Source organism: Myodes glareolus, chromosome 2 (assembly GCF_982192425.1).
Source record: "Myodes glareolus chromosome 2, mMyoGla1.1, whole genome shotgun sequence".
Classification (NCBI taxonomy): domain Eukaryota; kingdom Metazoa; phylum Chordata; class Mammalia; order Rodentia; family Cricetidae; genus Myodes; species Myodes glareolus.
The window spans coordinates 52,475,102-52,495,808 of record NC_142027.1 but is presented as its reverse complement, the minus strand read 5'-3'; the positions used below and the strand labels follow the sequence as shown (position 1 = coordinate 52,495,808).

Genomic DNA, 20,707 nt, shown 5'->3' with positions numbered 1-20,707 from the left:
TTCCACCTTTTAATTTTGATCTACAGTGAAAATACAGTGCCTCATATAGAGACTGGGAATTTAACAAACAAAACAGCCTTCACTATTCTCTAATGTCAAGAAGAAATGTTTCCCTCTTTTCTTGCTTAAACAGGGGACCTAAGGCAGCAGTGGATCTTTCACACTGTAGAGAATTTTCTTTTCCTATAGCTCAGATTTTGGTGACTATCTTGCTATGCAATATACCACTTTGATATATGAACAAATGATTTAGAATAACTAACACCTCTTTCAAATAAAGTATTCACCTGGATTGTCGCTGATCGTCAAAGCACCAACCTGAATGGTCTCATCACCTCTGTGTTGTTTACAGACCTCCAGAATCTCATTTGAGTTTTATAGTCCAAAGCTTGATCATCTGGATTTCAAATTAATGGATGAATTTCAGGCTTTTGGAGTGACAAGGAAACAGGCACCGTTCAAGTGAAATGTCTCCCTGCCTAAGGCCTTAGCCATTACAACATACTTTTTCGAAAGTATCATGTGTTAGGGCACCACACCTCTTCCCACTTCCTCAGGACAATCTCCTAAAGTCTGGAAGATACAGCTATGAAGAGCCTGTGCTCTTGGGGTCCAATGAGCTTCAGATGGAAAGCCACAGAAAGATAGCTGTGACAAAACTCAGTTTTAAGTATGAACATAGGACACTGTCTTAGAGTTTTATTGCGGTGAAGAGATACCATAACCATGGCAATGCTTACAGAGGAAAATATTTAACTGGAGCTGGCTTATACTTCCAGAGGTTTAGCCCATTATTGTCCTGGGAAGACATGGCGGGGTAGCACGCAGGCAAACATGGTGCTGGAGCGTAGCTGAGAGTTCTACATCTTGATCTGCAGGCAGAAAAGAAGACTGTCACACTAGGCTTGCCTTGAGCATGAGACTTCAAGCCCACCTCCACAGTGACACACTTCCTCCAACAAGGCCACACCTACTCCAACAAAGCCATACCTCCTAATAGTGCCACCACCTATGGGCCAACCATTAAAACACATGAGTCTATGGGCATCAATTTTATTCAAAACATTGCATTCTACTACCTGGCCTCTATAGGCTTGTAGCCAGAACATAATAAAGAAATATATTCGGCCCAATATATTTAAAGTCTCCAGAGTCTATACAGTCTCAAACATGTTTAAAAGTCCAAATTTCAATGTCTCTTCTCAGACTCGTCTCTTAACTGTAATCCCCTTTAAAATAAAAAATAAGAAAGCAGATCACATATTTCCAACATAAAATGACACAGGATATACATTACCATTCTAAAAGGGAGAAAAGGGAGTATAGTAAGGACCAAAGCAAAACCAATAACCAGCTGGGAAAACTCCAAGATCTGCATCTCCATGTCTGCTGTCAAAATGCTCTTCAGATTTCCAATTTCTTTTAGCTATGTTAACCGCAAGTATACACACACACACTACTTCCTCTTGTGCAGGTTCCACTCCCAGTTAGCAGCTCTCCTTGGCAGATATCCCATGACTCTGGCATCTCCAACATCCTGGAGTATCCAAGGCAATTCAGGCTTCATCTTCACAGCTTCATGCTGCGACTTCTCTGGGTCTCCATTCAGAGACACCACTGACACACGCCTGGTCTCAGTGGCTTTTCTTAGTCAAGGACGGAGATTCTGTAACCCCTATCTTCTATCCTTGAATCTAAAGCAAGGACCAAGTGGCTGAATCTGCCAACTTCTACTGCTTGCTAGAGATGGAACATGGCTACCTCATTTAATTACTTCATTATTAGTTTTCTGTTTGTAATGGTATCCTTTATTACCTAAACTATCCCTGGCTATCCTGGGACTTGTTTTATAGACCAGGCTGGTCTTGAATTTAGAAATTCATTAGTGTCTGCCTTCTGAGTGCTGGGATTAAAAGCACCACCACACCTGGCTCTAAGCCTTTCTTTAATTTTTTTCATAAGTTGAAAGCTCAGCTGGGTGGGATCCTGTCCCAAGATCACCACACCCTTTATTCCATTTAACATCTGGCTCTTCTTTAGTCTGTTTATCTCCTTTAAAGAAATCCTAACATCGGATTTAGCTTCGTTCAACTTCTTAGTGCCCCTTTTCTCCTCAATCTGCACATTTTGTATATTTACTTACTTGACCTGCTCCTTTCCATTATAAATCTTTTCAAGAGTAAACACTAGTAGCAACATGACAGAGTCTATATTAGGCTGTTTTGAGATTCCCTATACCAATGCAATAAGTTCCAAACTCTTAACGTTAACCACAGGTAGACTTTTTGGACAAGGCAAAAAGTAGCCACATTCTTAACCAAAATATGACAAGAGCAGTCTCTAGGTCACATACTAAATTTCTTTTCCTCTGAAATCTCATGAACCAGGCCCCCACAGTTCAAATCATCCCCAGTCCCTCAGGCTTCCATGCTCCTACTAGTATGGCTCACTAAACACCACTAGAGCATTCCATTTCTTTCCTAATCCAAAGTTGCTGCATGACTTCTAGTTGGTCTTAATAATAAAAACCTGGAGCCAGATATTGGGATAGATGCTGAAAGGTCTGAGAGAGAAAGGAGCAAGCCACAGTCAACTCTTACCTTGCTAAATCCTCAGCTGAAAAAGGCTCAGCTCCTGTCTCCTCCCATCTTATATTCCTCTCTCTGTCTAGTCATATCACTTCCTGTCTCTCTTGTACAGACCTCCAGACCTCTATGGTTAGCTAGTGGCTCGTTCCACCCTCTGATCTTCAAGCAAGCTTTATTTGTTAGAGCACAAACAAAATATCACCACACAAAGTCCCCAAATCTATATTTCTACAAACAAAAGCATGATCAGGCCTATCATAGCATCACCTCAGTCCTGGTACCAACTTCTGTCTTAGTTAGGGTTTCTGTTTCTGTGAAGAGACATCATGACCATGGCAACTCTTATAAAGAAAAACATTTAATTGGAGCTATTGTATAGTTTCAGGGGTTTAATTCTGGTTATGGTGGGACATGGTGGCATGCAGGCAGACATGGTACTGGAGAAGAAGTTCTACCTCTTGGTCCAGAGGCAGGAAAAAGAGACTTCCACACAAACCTTGTTTGAACATGAGCTTTCAAAGACTACCTCTACAATAATTCCACAACAATTCCTCCAACAATTCCACACCTCCTAATAGTGCCACTCCTTTTGGGCCAATCATTCAAATACATGAGTCTATGGGGGCCATTCTTATCAAACCAACACAGATAATACAGAGGTTTGCTACCAAAGCCTAAAAGGAATGTAAATTATTCTCCAATGGAGAATAAGACTTAGAAGATTAAATAGGCTACCCAAATAATATTAGTTATGCTAGAAGTATTTAAGATAACTACAATAACACTTCATAAGTTTTAAAATAAAGTCAAGTAATATAATCTTTCTTCAAACCTTACATCAACAGGGTAAGCAGTTTGTTGCAAATCAAAGGAACAAGGAAGTTGTGTGTATTTTTTAACTCCCCGTTATACATCAGTTTTCCAGGCCCTCACTTGGTGACATAGTGTGCAATAAGCCTCTAGCTTTAAATCTTGTTCCTATTCCTGTCTTTTGACAGCTTCCATAGGATCCCTGCAATGAGAATGAAATGAAAACCTGTAATGATATAATGTGGTAAGGAGACCTGGTCTACTTTGTTCCAATATAATGATTGACATTTGGTTTTGATAAACTTAAAGGGGTAGTGAGAAAGATGCAACTTTCCACAATTTTTTCTTATTTCATGGAGAATTTCCTGCTGTTAATTCAGTTGATTTGTTTCAGAAAGCTATCATCAAAATTTCATTCAACCATCTGGGGAAGCTTTCTACTTCATTTTAATAGCTGTGACTCTCTTTTCTCTTCACATTCTCTGGGAGATTGTACAAATATTTCTTAAAGTTCTCTTATGAAACTTTTCCTTCTTTTGAGAAGCAATTTTTTAAATTTAAAGTTTCTTTTTTTCAACTTAAAATGATTTTTTTGTTGTTGTTGTTGCAAGGAGAGGGCTGCTTGTTCATCCTGGCTGCCCAGCTAGCTCAGTCGGTAGAGCATGAGCCTCTTAATCTCAGGGTCATGGGTTCGTGCCTCACGTTGGGTGCTATTTGTTGTTGGGACTTCTGTCCTGCCCGGTTCCTGCAATTGTTAAGTCCCAAATAAATCACACAGATGTCTACATTAGTTATAAACTAATTGGCTCATTAGCTCAGACTTCTTATTAACTCTTATTACTTATATTAGTCCATTATTCTTGTCTATTATAGCCACATGGCTCAGTACCTTATTCAGAGAGGCAGTCACTTCTTACTTCTTCTGGGTCTGGATCATGACTGTGGACCAAGCTTTCCTCTTCCCAGAATCCTCCTGTTCCTGTCTCCATACCTCTACTTCCTGCCTGGTTGTCTTGCCTATACTTCTTGCCTGGCTTCTGGCCAATCAGTGTTTTATTAAAATACAATTGACAGGGTACAAACCATTGTCCCACAGTAATTTTGATTAATTAAATTTTATTTTTGGTAATTGTACACACACACACGATACATTCTGATTCCTTTCTGTTCTCTTCCCATTACTTAACTCTCGTCCACTGCAATCACATCACCTCCACTTTCCCTCTCCCCACACTCACTCTCCTAGGCTCATGACTTTTGATCTTACTTGTGTCCCACTTAGTTTATCCAGGGCCATCAGCGGTAATATCCCCCTGGAGACTGTGTGATCACCAATGGATGCATATACAACTGAAGACAAGGTTTTCCAATTTCCCTGAATATATCAGTAGGAAATATTTAAGCATTGCAGAGTGGGAAATGCTGAGCCCCTCTTCCACCCATGCTTGGCAGTTGGGGAACTAAAAGTATTCGTTCTTTCAAACACATTTCCTCAATACTTATGTTCAGAAAATCATATCTCTTTAAGTATATCTGGAAATAGTAACTTGAAAGTCTTCAGTCATCTTCTGTTTCACTGTCTTCATCCTTCACCTCTGGAGCTCATTCTTCTATTTACATTACATGTTTTCTCAGTCTCCTTCTTCAGGAATTCTTGTCGCCAAAGGCTATGTCAATATTCTTGCTCCTTTTCATTTAACAGTTTATATTTTAATGCTATTTTTAAGGAGTCTCCAAAATATTAGGGATAAGTATTTTCATTATGTTTGTTTCTTGAAACTGAAGTTGGCCAGCCTCTTTTCCTTGCCAATTTTCCCTATTCAAACAATTTGGTTATATGAATTAAATGCTACACTTATCTTCTGTAAATCTGTTGGATGTGTTATGATGGTTAGTTTTAATTATTTATTAAAATTCAGGTGTCTACAGGAAGTAATTTACCACTTGAGAAGATGGTTCTTCATTGCTTAGTTCTATGATAAATATTAGGTGTGTGAATTCCTGATTTTGGTGAAATTCTCATGAAGTTACTTTGATTTTTTCTGAATTGTCTTCAGAAAAGAATTCATATTCCAGTATCAAATTCTTCATGTTCGATCTCTTCCATCCACATAAAATGGTTATGTAGTAACTCATTGAAAAAGAATACGAGATAAAACCACATCTGTGCAGTCAAAGGCAAAGTATAGTGTCTCACTTAAAGACATACATAACCCTAATTATACTCAAGGAAAGAGGAAACTACCTGGAATTTTCCTTTTTTTTTTCATGGTAATGGGAAATTATCTTATAGAATAAATTGGAAAGTCAATTAAACTATAGTAAGCCATAAAACATTACAAATTAAAGACCCCAAGATGGCAGTATGGTGTAATCAGAGAAACAATATGGTCTGGTTTGTGTTTTTCAGGGACCAGGAATCATGTTTCAAATTGGAAGACGACTGCAGTTGTATTCATTATTCTGTTTTTAGTTTCATGTATCATCCTTGGGACAATTCTCTATATTAATTTAGAAAATAAAGGGTAAGCTATATGATAACTTTTCGAAAGTTACAAGGGATCTGAAAAAGTTCATCATGAAGTGGATATTGAAGAAAAACTCATTTTCATAGGTCCAGCAGTTTCTGACATCGAATAGTCATATAAGTAGACTGTTGACAAGCATTTCCGTTTGTGGTGCGTTGAGTAGAAGATTGTTTTTTATTAAAGAAAATATTTGTTTATTTTTACTTTATACATATAGGTGTTTGCCTGTGTGCCTCTGGTCCCTGTGGAAGCCAGAAGAAGGTGTTAAAATTCCAGTTGCAGGCAATTATAAAACCTCCACATGAGTGCTGGGAACTGAATCAGGATCTTCTGAACAAGCAACAAATGCTTTTAACTGCTGAGCCATCTCTCCAGCCCAGTTTTCAGATTCTTTATTGATTCTGGGGCAGTGGTGGTGCATTCTTTTAATTCTTTCTATCCCCTCTCTGGGCAGGCAGAGGTAGACAGTTCTCTGAGTTCCAGGCCAGCGTGGTCTACAGAGTGACTTTCAGGACAGCCAGGGCTACACAGAGAAACCCTGTCTTGAAAAATGAAAATTTCTTTATTGAGAACAAATTTTCACAGAATAGAGCATAGGCCCAGGGCAGTGGATGGTGTGGGAGACATGTAGAAGCCTGAAATAGGTCTATCTGATGCCTAAAGTCAAAGCGAGATCTTACTTTTATATTTTATTTTATTTTAAGCCAACCTTTTTTATTTTACATTTCAATCCCTGTTCTCTCTGTCTCCCCTCCTCCCACTTCCCCCACTTTCCCCCACCCCACTCTCCATCCATTCCTCAGAGAGAGTGAGGCCTCCCATGGGAAGTCAACAAAGTCTGTCACATCACTTGAGAAGATCTTACTTTATAGGATTAAATAGTAAAATGCCCATCCACTTGTCCAGCTCTCTTCATGAACGGCTGTGCATGATGAAAAGATGAATGGAAATAAGATACCTGGCTGTGACAGTAGAAACATAAACATAAGTGGCAGCATGTGGTTTATTTTGCTGTCGTTAGGTATTCTTTGAATTCAACCATCTGTGGGGTTTTGTTCTGCACCATCTCAATCCAAATGTATAAACCAGAGGAGCACGTGGATCTGATCTAGAATCTAGAAGGTTCTCTCTCTGGGATGTGGAAGGAGATCTTAGAAGACAAGAATGAACGAGCATTTTGAAGAGACAGCTACAGTAGTCAGGAGATAGACAAACTGTCTAGACTGAAGAGGTAGAAAATAGGAGGAGGGGTTAAGGTTCTACTCAGGATGGGAAGGCTTCTTAAGAGACAGTAATGGAGAACGAGTGAAGGGAAAGAATTATCTTACCCAAAGTAAGTGTTTTAGCAGTAAAGAGAACTTTTACAAATATATACAAGAATGGAGGGAGAGCAAGCTTTGGAGGGAGGATTAAGAATTCTGTTTTAAATGTCGTCATTTTTAAATGCCTATTTTATACTTGAGGGAGTATGTTAATTATCTACATGTATGGATATGGGATTTGTGCAGCAGATGATAAGTTTTGGAATATAGAGTATATGATCTCCATGGAGACAGATTATAAAGTATTGCTCTCAAAGTCTAATTGGTATGCTTCACTGACAATGTGCTGCCAGAAGGGGGAGTGTTAGGTCAGTGTTTGGTTTATTTCTCTAACAGTGTCATGGTGTCTCCAGGTCAGAGAACACACAGGAACAATCAACACAGATGCATGACCAGTTATCAACAGTGGTGACCACACGGCCATCAACAGAGACTGAAAATTTAATGAGTCAACCTTGTCAGACAAAGGTATAATTTGTCGTATGTGATTACTTTCTGTCACTGTATTCCTTAAATTTAAGAAGTAATCTTACAAATTTGGTCATGCGGTGCCTAGCAGCAATTATCATTTTGGAGAAAAATAGTTGCTTCATTTTTATTCTGAAAGCAGCGAATTCAAGTGAGGTTTTGCTTTTGTTAACGCCTTTACATTTTGACATTAAGATTAGGTTTAACTGATACATAATAATTATAGATATTTATGGAGCACCATATATATTTGATCATGTCATACCTGTCTTTCTGTCTGGATTTTTTTTTTTTTACTTAAACATGGATGAACCCCAAGTTCTGTCCATGTTGCTGTAAATGACAGAATTTCCTTTTACGGCCAAATACTGTTCACACGGGTGTGTGCATCACACTTCTCACTCCATTCATCATTTCCACACAGGCAGTTGCTTCCTCTCTCGTCTGTTATAAATAGTGTCCAGACATCTCTGCAACCTTTTCAACATTGATTTCTTTTCCCTTTGAATGTATATCCTGAAATAGTATAGCTTTATCATCTAGCACCTTTGTTTTCAACTTTTTAAGAAGTTTTCATGCTGTTTTCCAAAATGGCCATTCTAATTTGCACTTCTCCTCCACTATGCAGGGGTTGCCTTCTCCATATGCACACACCACTTTTCTTTGGTGCTTTTAATAGGAGCTATTTTATTTAATAGCAGCTTACTCTTGTGGAGTAAGCTGTTAACTTCTGGTGGCTTGATTGGCATTTCCCTGATGATTAGTGATGTTAAATATTTTTTCATGTGCCCACTAGCCATTTTGTATGTCTTTTCTGAGATACGTCTATTTAGGTTTATTGTCCAGAAAACCAAGTAGTTTTTTTTTTTTTTTGAGTTCCTAAGTTCCTTGTATGTTTTCAAATATCAAATTATTTTCAGAAGTGGAGTTTGGAAATAGTTTCTGCTTTTCAGAAGATAGTTCCTTTCTTGCTACTGATGACTGTTTTCCTTGTTGACCAGACGTGTTTTACTATCATGTAATTCAGTTGTTTATTTGGGTTTTGTTGCCTGAGGTTTTGGAACCTTGTCTGAAATGTCTTTAGTCCTTACTACTTCTACTTTCCTGAATATTTTTCCTAAGATCTGTTCTAGTGGTTTTATCATCCTATATTTATAGAATTTTGTATTTATATTTTAAAACCTATATTATGCATAAGCATATATGTGATATGAATATATGTGATATTCGTATATTGCAATATAAATGTATAACATATAAACTTATATATAATAGAGATGTTCAAATTCTATATTTGAGCCTTCCTTCCAGTTGTATTTGATTTTTACAACTTGTGTGAGAGATTACTCTACTTTCAACCCCTTGCATGTGAGTTATCCAATTTCCCTAACACTATTTATTTATTGTCTTTTCCCAATATGTTTGTATGTTCTTTGCATTTTTATTGAAAATTGATTTCTGTACATGTATGGGTTTATTGAAGTCTTTATTCTGTTCTGTTTATCTATGTGTCTGTGTTTTGCAAATAAATACCACACTGTTTTGACTACCTCCAGTTTCATGGTATATGTTGAAGTCAGGAGGTCCAGTTTCTTTAAGGTTCTTTTACTAGTGATATGGAGAATGTCATAAAAGTTGTATGGACTCTTTGGATCACATTGAGTTCTGTAGACTTTTGACTATTTGACTCCCCCAGTCTATGAAAACAGAGTATCTTTTCAGTGTGTGTATCTTCTTTGACTTCTCTGACTGATATTTTACTGCTGCCAGTGCAGCCTGGATAGCCAAGACTGGTAGGGGCTGCCGGGATTGAGACACGGAGGCTTCTTTTCAGGTGGAAGAACAGCAACCTTTATTTTGCCCAGCAACCTTTCATACCTCTACTCCTTCTGTGGAGACCCACCGGCCAGAAAGAACACAAACATCTTTGTCAATTACAGACCACAAGGAAGTTCCTCTGACAGTCATGGAGCGTGAGGGCAGCTGGATCACAACAACTCCCCTCGTTTTATTTTATAATACCTTGCCTGTTGTGGGGAATAGCCCTCTAATATTCCCTGTCTTAGGTAGCATCCTGCCCCCAAAGTATTGCCCATCCATGGCTACCCAGACGCATAGACCTAAACCAAGTATTCCCAGGACTGACAGTGCCAAGGACCCAGATCAGCATTGCAACCATCTAGCATGCACTAACTGGGTGGTAAAATTAACAAAAGCAGTATTCCAAACCCCTCTCATATGACAGTTGAGTTCCATAACAGTAGCAGAAGCATGCAGTACAGTGCCATGAGTAACACAATAACATGATAAACTGTTGAAAAGTCCAAAGATAGTCCACTTGCTCCTGAAGCAGAGCTACTTGTTGGTTTAAGGTCAATATGCCCAATTGAATATGTCCAATAAGATTTTGATGTCCGTCCAAAGCATTGCTGACTCTTTGAGCCTGCTGGTTGACAGTCTCAGCCATCTGCACAATCTGTGAGAGAGCAGGTCTGGCAGCAGTAGCTGTGGTGGCAAAGCTCTGCTCCAGCTGCCTTCTGGCCCCAGCCATAGTCACTCTGGATCCAAACTGCTGCATGGAGTGGAGCAGAACTCAGGGAAGCAGGCTCGCTGCTCTAGCTCTGGAACCATTGAGGGGGCCCCACTTTAACAATCTATTAGGGAATTTGGGCACCATCAACCTGTCTGGCTACTTCCTGCTGAGCGGAGGTGCTGCATTCTTGGGGGTATTTTACAGCAACATTTTAGGGGATCTCGGTGATTCAAATCACATAAATTTGCAATGAATCCACAGGTTCTCATCCTCTTTGGAGACAAAAGCAGAACCTTTTTTCCAAATCATCAATTCCTTAGGCCTGTATTTTAAAGTCAAAATACCTTTCTTAGTAGTTCCCAGATCTAATGTCTTTCTCCAGTCCAGAACACAAAAGACAACACAATCAACACAATAACATATATCTCTACACATTCTATCTTTTGTGGTCCTCAATTCACCCTCCTGCCTCCTCTTTATTGCTTCCCTACTGGCCAATCTTCCAGAGGGCATCCCTCAGAGCATCTCTGAAGATGAAGACACATATACCCCTTTTAATCTGACTTGGCTTGTTCCCAGTCTGGAACATTTAAACTCTCTTCCGGAGAAGCCAAGGACAATGACACTGGGCTTTGATTCTACTGCATGGACGGGTTTTGTGGGTGCCTTGTCTGTTTGGATGCTCACCTTCCTGGACCTGGGGGAAAAGGGGAGGACCTTGGACTTCCCATAGGGTAGGGAACCCTAACTGCTCTTTGGCCTGGAGAAGGAGGGGGATGAGGAGTGGGGGGAGGGGAGGGAAGGGAAGTGGGAGAAGGGGAGGAAGAGGAAATTTTTAATAATAAATAAATAAATAAATAAATAAATAAAAATAAACTCTATCCTGTACAAAATTCTTGGCTGTCTTCCTTGTTACTTATGTACCTTGTTGCTTTAAGAGTTTCAGTTACTTTTTGAGGCCTTTCAATTCACCTTCCTGTCTCTTTATACTTGCTTATTTTTTGGAGGATGTCCCTCAGAGTTATCTCTGAGGATGAAAAATAAAAACACTTTGCTTTCCCCAATACGCTCCTCGATTTAACCAGCGGCTGGAGTGACCCCGTTCACGTATCCCCACTTTCCAGATCTCGGTGGGACCGCCACTTGCTGCAACCAGGGCAGCCTGGATAGCCAAGACTGGCGGGGGGTGCTGGGATTGAGGTACGGAAGCTTCTTTTCAGGTGGATGAACAGTAACCTTTATTTTGCCCAATAACCTTTTATACCTCTACTCCTTCTGTGGAGACCCACTGGCCAGAAAGAACACAAACATCTTTGTCAATTACAGACCACAAGGAAGTTCCCCTGACAGTCATGGGGAGTGAGGGCAGCTGGATCACAACAATATTTGGTGGTGTTTTTCACTGTGACAAGCTTTGGGAAGGCCGATGACCTTTTAGTGTTATTTGTCTCACCTCATCTTTGTTATATGTTTATCAAGTCCCTCCTTTTTAGGAAAACTCACATTGTTCTCTGTATATGAATTTTGTAATTAATTTTTGCTGATCTAACACCTTGGTTCTTTTTATTTGTTCACAATCATGAATGAAATCCTCATTTGTACTTGAAATCTTGGTGGCTGTCAGAAATAAAGGAAAATTCCTTGGTAGTGTAAGCATCATTGTGTTTGGAATGTTGGCAAGGTTTATATCTACTTGACACAAACTAGTGTCACTGGAGAGGAGGAAACCTCAACTGAGAAAGTGCTTCAATAAGATCGGGCTCTAGGCAGGCCTGTAGGTTCTTTTCTTCATTAGTGATTGATGGAAGACAGCCTAGTTCATTGTGGGTGGTGGCCCTGGGTTCTATAAGAAAGCAGGCTGAGTGTAATGCTCTCAGCATTACTCTCTATGGTACAGTTTGCACCCCTGTCTCATTCGAGAGCCAGGCAAGGGCCTGGAGATTAAAAAAACACACAAGAGACGTGGATCATCTGTGAGGAGATAATGCCGAATGTCTTTATTCAAGTTTAGGAAAAACCTTATATACCTAGCAGCTGCACAACAGAAATCCCCCCAGGCAGGTGGAAAATTACCAAGCCCAAGATGAAGTAAACAATGGCCCTATAGCTAACAACCAGGGGCAGAGGGAGCCCAGGAACAAACAGGATGTTTAGCAAAAATCTGCAACAATGTGTCTGGCCAGAAGCTGTCCTCAAGATGAACCCCGAGAGGAGTGTAGACCTGTGGGCCCTACAGTTGAGATTTCCATAAATAGCAAGCCAGTAATCAGTACCACCTCTGCATCTGCTTCTACCTCCAGGTTCGTGCTTTGTTTGAGTTGCTGCCTGACTTCCTTTGATGATGAACAATAATCAAAGTATAAGCCAAATCAACACTTTCTTCCCCAACTTGGTTTAGGTCATGATGTTTCACTAAAGAAACATAAACTCTAAAGCAAGTTGATACCAGCATTGTAGGATATTTTTCTGACAGACCTGACCATGTAGTTTTGGGGAGGATTGTGGAAAAATTTTAAAACATTGTGTAAGAAAAGCAGCTACATGTTCATTCAATGTTTGGTGAATTGTTCGGTAAGAGAACAGAGGATGTTGAGGGCAATGCAAAAGATGGAGGCATGGCTTGTGAAGTTTTAGAGTTAATTTTAAAGACTTTATTAGGAATATTTGTTATTTTGCATTGAGATTCTGTATTTCTAGTTAGCTGGGGCTGAAGAATCATCTGTGATTAACAAGATACCTACTACAGTAAAACCTTTGCTTTGCTGGGGTAATTGATGCTAGTTTACTGGAGCTGAGAAATTAATGGTGAAAGAGATATCTTGATTGAGGGAGCCATTATAGGATTAGCAGAAACCTAGCTCTAGAGAAATTCCCAGGAATCCACAAGAATGACCCCAACAGTAGAGGAGAGGGGGCCTGATCTTGACTTGCCCAGTAGTCAGACTGATGAATGTCTTAAATATCATCATAGAATCTTTATCCAGCAACTGATGAAAACAGAGGCAGAGACCCACATTGGAGCACTGAACTGAGCTCCCAAGGTCCAAATGAAGAGGAGAGAGAGAGAGAGAGAGAGAGAGGAGAGAGAGAGAGAGAGACTTTCATAATTGAGGAGAAATCTTTCTGGGAAGATTTTTATGAGACTTCCCACACAGATGTTGTGTTCCAGAGGTGTCAAAGGTTGAACGTGTTACTAGCAGCTGAACTTAATTGTGTAAGGGTCACTCAGGTGATACTGGTTTTAAATGAATGAAGAGACTAAGGAGAACAGCTGATTCTTGGCACTATGAGAGGCCAAGAGAGGACTTTAATGGCAGAGAATTTAAGGAGTCATGAAGATAAGTTGAGACTTGTCACTACAAAGAGAGCCTAGAAATGGCTGTTGATGAAAGTAGAGCCCAATTTCAGCAGAAGAACCCAGAATTTTGGAGGTACAAGAACCATGAGAAGACCTCCAAGAACAGCAGCAGCAGAGGGGTGGAGACCATGGGAGGCCAGAAGACAAGCTGTGTGTGTTGTAGAAGACAGAGCTGGAGAAGTGAAGCAAGGCCTTGAGGAGCTAAAGATTGTGAGAAAATTGTAGACTTTTTCTACAATTTTGAGAAGTTGAGTTACTTATACTATTGAAGTTTGGTTTTGCTTTGTATTGTGACTCTGCCCTGCTTCATCCCTCTTGAAATAAGAAAGTATTTCTTTTTTTTATTATTTTACAATAACATAATACAATTGAGAAATGGCATTTGAAGAAACTTTAGGTTTTAAGAGACTTTGGATTTTCTTAAAGAGACTGAATTTTAAAGTGTTTGAATTTGTAAAGACTGTGGGACTTAAAGTGATTTATGTTTTTAATGTGAGATCTTGGGGGTGAATAAGAAAGGAAGATTATGGTGTGTAACATGAGGGCCAGATTGTTGGGATTTCTGTCCCATCCGGTCCCCCAGTCATTTAGTCCCAGAGAAAATCACAGAGAGGTTTCCATAGGATTATAAACTGATTGACCCATTAGCTCAGGCTTCTTGCTATCTCTTATAACGTATATCAACCCATTGTTCTTATCTATGTTAGCCACATTGCTCAATACCTTTCTCAACGGAGCAGCTCACATCTTGCTTCTTTGGTGATCTGGTCAGAACTGTGGAGGGAGCTTTCTGCTTCCTAGAATACTCCTGTTCTCATCACCCCGCCTCTACTTCCTGTCTGGTTGACCCACCTATACTTCCTGCCTGGCCAATCAGTGTTTATTTAAAACATGATTGACAGAATACAGACAATTCTCCCGCAGCAATGGTGTAATAGTGCTGTATTTACAGGTATAGTTGACAAAGGGTCATTTGTACTGGTTAGTTTTATGTCAACTTGACACAAGATAGAGTCACTGCAGAAGCCTAATTTGAGAAAATGCTTCAATAAGATTGGAGTATAAGCAGACCTGTAGGTTATTTTCTTTATTTGTAATTCATGTGGGTGGGGCCACCCCTGGGAAGTTGGTCTTGGGTTCAATAACAAAGCAGGCTGAGCAAACTGTAAAGAGCAAGCCAGTAAGTAATAACAAGCCATGGCCTGTGCACATGCTGCTGCCTCCAGTTCTGATCCTGCCTGAGCTCCTGTCCTTTGATGATTAATGGTGATATGGAAGTAAAAGCCAAATAAACGTTTTCTTCCCCAACTTACTTTTGGTTATGGCATTTCATCACAGCAATAGAAACCCTAACTAAGACAAGATACAAGGTCTTTTGGCTGATTCTGATAGTGCTCTATGCACATGGTCATCTCCCACAAAGAATACTAATGTGGGATCTCTCTGAATTTAAACATAATATTTAAGTATGACATTTGATAGTTGCTAGCTGTTAAGAATCTTATTGTGAGTAAGAAATGTCTTATTATTCTGATTTTTAAAATAATTGCCATAGAAATGCAATTTATGGCTGAGGAAATAACATTGTAAGCAAAGTGCCTATCTGGCAAATACGAGGACTTGCGTTCTACTCCCAGAACCCACATAAAAATTCCAGACATAGTTCAAAAGCCTACTGCTCTACCAAAGGCCATGTTGGGTACCTAGAGATCCAGCTAAAACCCACCTGTGCTATGCATTCAATGCTACCTCAGAGCCCACACAGTTTTCCCAACAGCACCCTTTACCTCACTTCCATATCCAGGCCCACAATCCTGGAAGAAGCCTACAATTCTACTGGAGGCTATGCTGGTATCTGGAGCCCAAGGTAAGACCTGCCGTCCTCAGAGGCCGCTCACCTTACCCAACAGCACTCCCTGCATCTCCGTATTCCAGTCCACAATTCCAGCAGAAGCCCACTGCTCCATACACTGGTTCCCAGAGCCCCAGAAGTCATGCCAGTATCCAAAATCCTAGGAGCCACATCAGCTCCCAGAACCCCACAACCCCACAGGCAATACTGGTACCTAAAACCTTGGTGGAGATACCCTAGTAGACCGAAGGACTCACGGGTCATCAGAAACACAGGTCACTCAGACCTGCAAGGAAAGAGAAAACAAGGAGAAAAGTATCCATCCAACAAAGATACATGCAGAAATCAGCACCTAAACCTATAATTACCCCAAGTCCAGATGTCTAGATGTCAAAGGAAAAATACAATCAACAATAGACAGAGCACTATGACACCACCAGAGCCCAGCTATCCTACTGCAACAACCTCTGAATATTCCAACACAGCTGGAACACAAGAAAACAACCTTAAAACTAACTTTATGATAGAGGTTCTTAAAGAGGAAATGAATAAATCCCATAAAGAAATCCAGGAAAACAAACAAACAATGGGAAGAACTGAATACATCCCTTAAAGAAGCTGAGACAGTCTTTTACATCTCTTGTATTCTGTTGGTCATGCTTGCAACTGTAGTTCCTGTTCACTTAACTAGATTTTCTGTCATCAGAATTTCCTCAGTCTGTGTTTTCTTTATTGCTTTGATTTCCATTTTGAGGTCTTGAACAGTTTTATTAATTTCCTTTATCCATATGTATGTATGTATGTATGTATGTATGTATATATGTCTCAGCTTTAGAAGACACAATGGAAGAAATTGATTTAGCAGTCAATGAAAATGTTAAGTCTAAAAAATTCCTGACATAAAACATTCAGGAAATCTAGGGCATTATGAAAAGACAAAAGCTAAGAATAATAGGAATAGAAGAAGGAAAAGAATCCCAGCTCAAAAATCCAGAATATTTTTAACAAAATCATAAAAAATTCTTTTTTTAAATTTATTTATTTATTAAAAATTTCCACCTCCTCCCAACCTCCCTTTTTCCTCCCTCTCCTCACCTCCTCCTTCCTTTGTAGTCCTAAGAGCAGTCAGGGTTCCCTGCCCCTGTGGGAAGTCCAAGGTCCTCCCCCTTCCATCCAGGTTTATAAAGGTGAGCATCTAAACAAACCAGGCTCCCACAAAGTCAGTCCATGCAGTAGAATCAAAACCCAGTGCCATTATCCTTGGCTTCTCAGTCAGCCTTTATTGCCAGCCACATTCAGAGGGTCCAGTTTGATCACATGCTCCATCATTCCCAGTCGAGCTAGCCTTGGTGAGTTCCCATTAGATCAGTCCCACTGTCTCAGTGAGTGAACACACCCCTCGTGGTCCTGACTTCCTTGCTCATATTCTCCCTCCTTCTGCTCCTCATTTGGACCTTGGGAGCTAAGTCCAGTGCTCCAATGTGAGTCTCTGTCTCTATCTCCATCCATCGCCAGATGAAGGTTCTAAAAAGGTACAAGAAGATTACAAAACACCAAATAGATTGGACTGAAAAAGCAAATCATCCCCATCCTAATCAAAACCCCAAATATACAGAACAAAGAAAGCTGCAAGGGAATAAGGCCAAGTAACATAGAAAGGTAGACCTACTAAAATTATACCTGACTTCTCAAACCCAGACGGACATGGACAGATGTCTTACAGACTCTAAGAGACCACAGATGTCAGCCTAGACTACTGTTTCCAGCAAAACTTTCAATCACCATAGATTGAAAAACCAAAATACTCTATATAAAAGTCAATTTTAAGCACTATTTATCCACATATTCAGAACTACAGAAGGTACAAAAGGTAAAACTCCATCCCAAGGAGGCTAACTCTACCCAACAGAAACACAGGAAATAAATAATCTCACACCAGCAAAACCAAAAGAAGGGAAGAACCCACATATGTGCATGCACTCACTCATACATACACACACATTTTCTATTGCCACCATCACCAAAATAACAGAAACTAACAATAATTGGTTACTAATATCTCTCAATATCAATGGGTTCAATTTCACCAAAGCAGACACAGGCTAACAGAATGGTTGTGAAAACAGGATCCATTCTTCTGCTGCATACAAGAACCACACACCTCATCATCAAAGATAGACATTATCCCAGAATAAAGAGTTGGAAAAAGAGTTTTCAAGCAAATGGACACTAGAAATAAACTGGTATAGCCATTCTAATATCTAACAAAAGAGATTTCCAACCAAAATTAATCAAAAGTGATGGGGAAGGACACTTCATACTCATCAAAGGAAAAATCCACCAAGATGATGTTTCAATTCAACATCTATGCCCCAAAAGTAAGGGCACCCACATTTGTAAAAGAAACATTCCTAAAGTTTAAATCACACTTAGAATTCCACATATTAATAGTGGGAAACTTCAGCACCCTACACTCACCAATGGACAGGACATCCAAATGAAAACTAAACAGAGAAATAATGAAATTAACAGACATTATGAATCAAATGGACCTAACAGATATCAACAAGATATCCCAAGCACAAAAAGAATATACCTGCTTCTCAGTACCTCAGAGACCTTTCTCCAAAAATTGATCACATATTTGTTCACAAACTATGTCTCAACAGATACAAGAAAATTGAACACAACAACAGAAACCACAGAAAGCTTACAGACTCATGGATGCTGACAGCCTTCTACGGAATGACCACTGCTCCACAGAAGAGATAAGAAATTAAAGAGTTTCTAGAATTCATTGAAAATGAATGCACAGATTATTCACACTTATGGGACACAATGAAAACGGTGCTAAGAGGAAAGTTCATAGCACTAAGTGTCTACATAAAGAAGTTAGTGAGATCTCATACTAGCAACTTAATAGTGTCCCTAAAAGTTCTAGAACAAAAAGAAGCAAACACAGCCAAGAGGCAGGAAATAATCAACCTCAGAGCTGAAATTAATAAAATAGGAACAAAGGGAACAGTAGGAAAAATAAGGAAACAATGAGTTGCTTCTTCGAAAAAAAAAATCAGCAAGATAGGCAAATCCTTATTCAAACTAACTAAAAGACCCAGAGAAAATATCCTAATTAACAAAATCAGATATGAAAAGGGAGACATAAAAACATAGAAATCCAAAGCAAATCCAGACAATTATTAAGTCATACTTCAAAAGCCTATATTCCACAAAATTGGAAAATGTAAAACAATGGACAATTTTTTTGGTAGACACCACTTACTAAAGTTAAATCAAGATCAGATAAACAATTTAAATAGACCTATAACCCACAATGTTTAGAAGCAGTCATAAAAAGTCTTCCAACAAAATAAACAGCACAGGGCCAGATGGGTTTAGCACATAACTCTACCAGACTGTCAAAGAAGAGCTAATACAGATACTCCTAAAATTATTTCACAAAATAGAAACAGAAGGAACATTGCCAAATTAATTTTATGAGGCCAAGTCACCCTTATACCCAAACCACACAAAGTCACAACAAAGAAAGATAATTACAGACCAGTGTGCTTTGTGAACATTGATGCAAAAATACTCAATAACATACTCTCAAACTGAATCTAAAAAAACATTGAAAAGATCACCCACCATGATCAAGTACGCTTCATCTAAGATTGATACAGGTACTTTAGAGTATCTGTTATAGAAGTACATTTGTATTTTATTCTGTGGGATCCTATAGTGCCCTGTGCTAATAGTTTCTTTGTTCTGAGTTAGCCTGTCATCTAGGAAGCTTGAGAGGAAAGCGTGACTGGTCCTGGTGTTTGGGAGCCCTCCTCCTGTTGCACAGAGATGATGAAAATGGGCAGTAGATTTGCCCCTGCTACACAAAGAAGATACCAAAGAGAAAAAACAAACGATGTCAATCTCAGTGACAAGACTGAGCACCTGATCAGAAGAGAGAGCCTAAACTTTAAAACGATTGAATTCCTGTTTCCATTCACTACATCATTGGGCTAAGGAAGGAATGGAAGAAAAAATTTTAATATGTGTGTAGACGTAAGTCACAAAACAATTCCACATTAGTTTGGAATTATGATTAATAAAAGGGTTATTTATTTAAGGGGAAAACTTACAGATCACTGTCCTAGACAACAACCCTCTGCATGAACAGGAACAGAGTCTTGAAGCCGGAAGTGGAGCTAGAAGCAAGAGAGAGAGAGAGAGAGAGAGAGAGAGAGACAGAGACAGAGAGAGAGAGACAGACAGAGAGAGGGGGGGGGGAGCAGGGTTACCACTGCTTTTTAAAGCAAAAGAGACCACACCCATGTGGGCTGGTATCTTAAAGGCTATTGGCTGAAGGAGCGGAAGGAGCTCCCACAGCATATATGAATCTGTTGTTTTCTCTGATGGCTGTTTTTATGAGTGAAACATGGATTAATTGCTCAACTCCTGGGTGTTGCCTATGTTCCAGATAGCTGAGACCTAGTTACAGATGAAGATCTTGAAACCAAATTAGTTAATCTTCTCTGATAGTTATTAGTTAGTTTCTACATTAGATTCCTTGAGGTAGGAAGAACCACCCTGAATGCGGTGAAACTATTCCATGGACTGGACCCCTAATTGATTAAAAAGGGGAAAGTGAGCTGAGCAAACAACTGTTTGCCTCCTGTCTGTAGAGGCCATGTGACCACAGACCTGTGTTTCTGCTCCCATGCATTCTTCACCATGATGTGCTGTTCCCGAGAATCTTGAGTTCAAATAACACCTTCCTTCCTTAAGATGCTCTTATCATGTACTGTTGCTTATTCTTTCTGCTCTTTGCTTTTTTGGGGGGATCTGCCACCCAGCTCCCAAATAAATCACAGAGACCTGTTCTTACTTACAAACACCTGGCCTTAGCTTGGCTTCTTTCTTGCCAGCTTTTCTTAAAGTATTCTATGCTTTGCCTCTGGACTTTCATCTTTCTCTATTTCTCTATACCTTTCTTTGCTTCTTTCCCCATGGCTTGCTGTATAACTGGGCGGCTAGCTTCTGATGTCCTCCTCTCCTTGTTCTCTTTTGCTGCTTCTCCCAGATTTCTCCTATTCTCTCTGTCTGCCAGCCCTGACTATCCTTTCTCCTGCCTCACTATTGGCCATTCAGCTCCTAACTAGACCATCAGGTGTTTTAGACAGGCAAAGTAACACAGCTTCACAGAGTTAAACAAATACAACATGGGAGAATGCAATACATCTTTGCATCATTAAAA

The 20,707-nt window shown here is 39.7% G+C and overlaps 1 protein-coding gene across 2 annotated transcripts in view; it reads left to right on the top strand.

The window, feature by feature from the left end:
• Positions 1–9,265, top strand: part of LOC125413186 (OX-2 membrane glycoprotein-like) — a 47,848-nt gene extending 38,583 nt beyond the window's left edge. For both annotated transcript variants that reach the window (XM_087900421.1, XM_087900427.1), the window contains exons 4-5: positions 5,809–5,923; positions 7,602–9,265. In XM_087900421.1, coding sequence (XP_087756547.1) covers positions 5,809–5,923; positions 7,602–7,722 — 236 coding nt within the window. In that variant the 3' untranslated portion in view covers positions 7,723–9,265. The remainder of the gene's footprint in view (positions 1–5,808; positions 5,924–7,601) is intronic.
• The last annotated feature ends 11,442 nt before the right edge of the window (positions 9,266–20,707 follow it).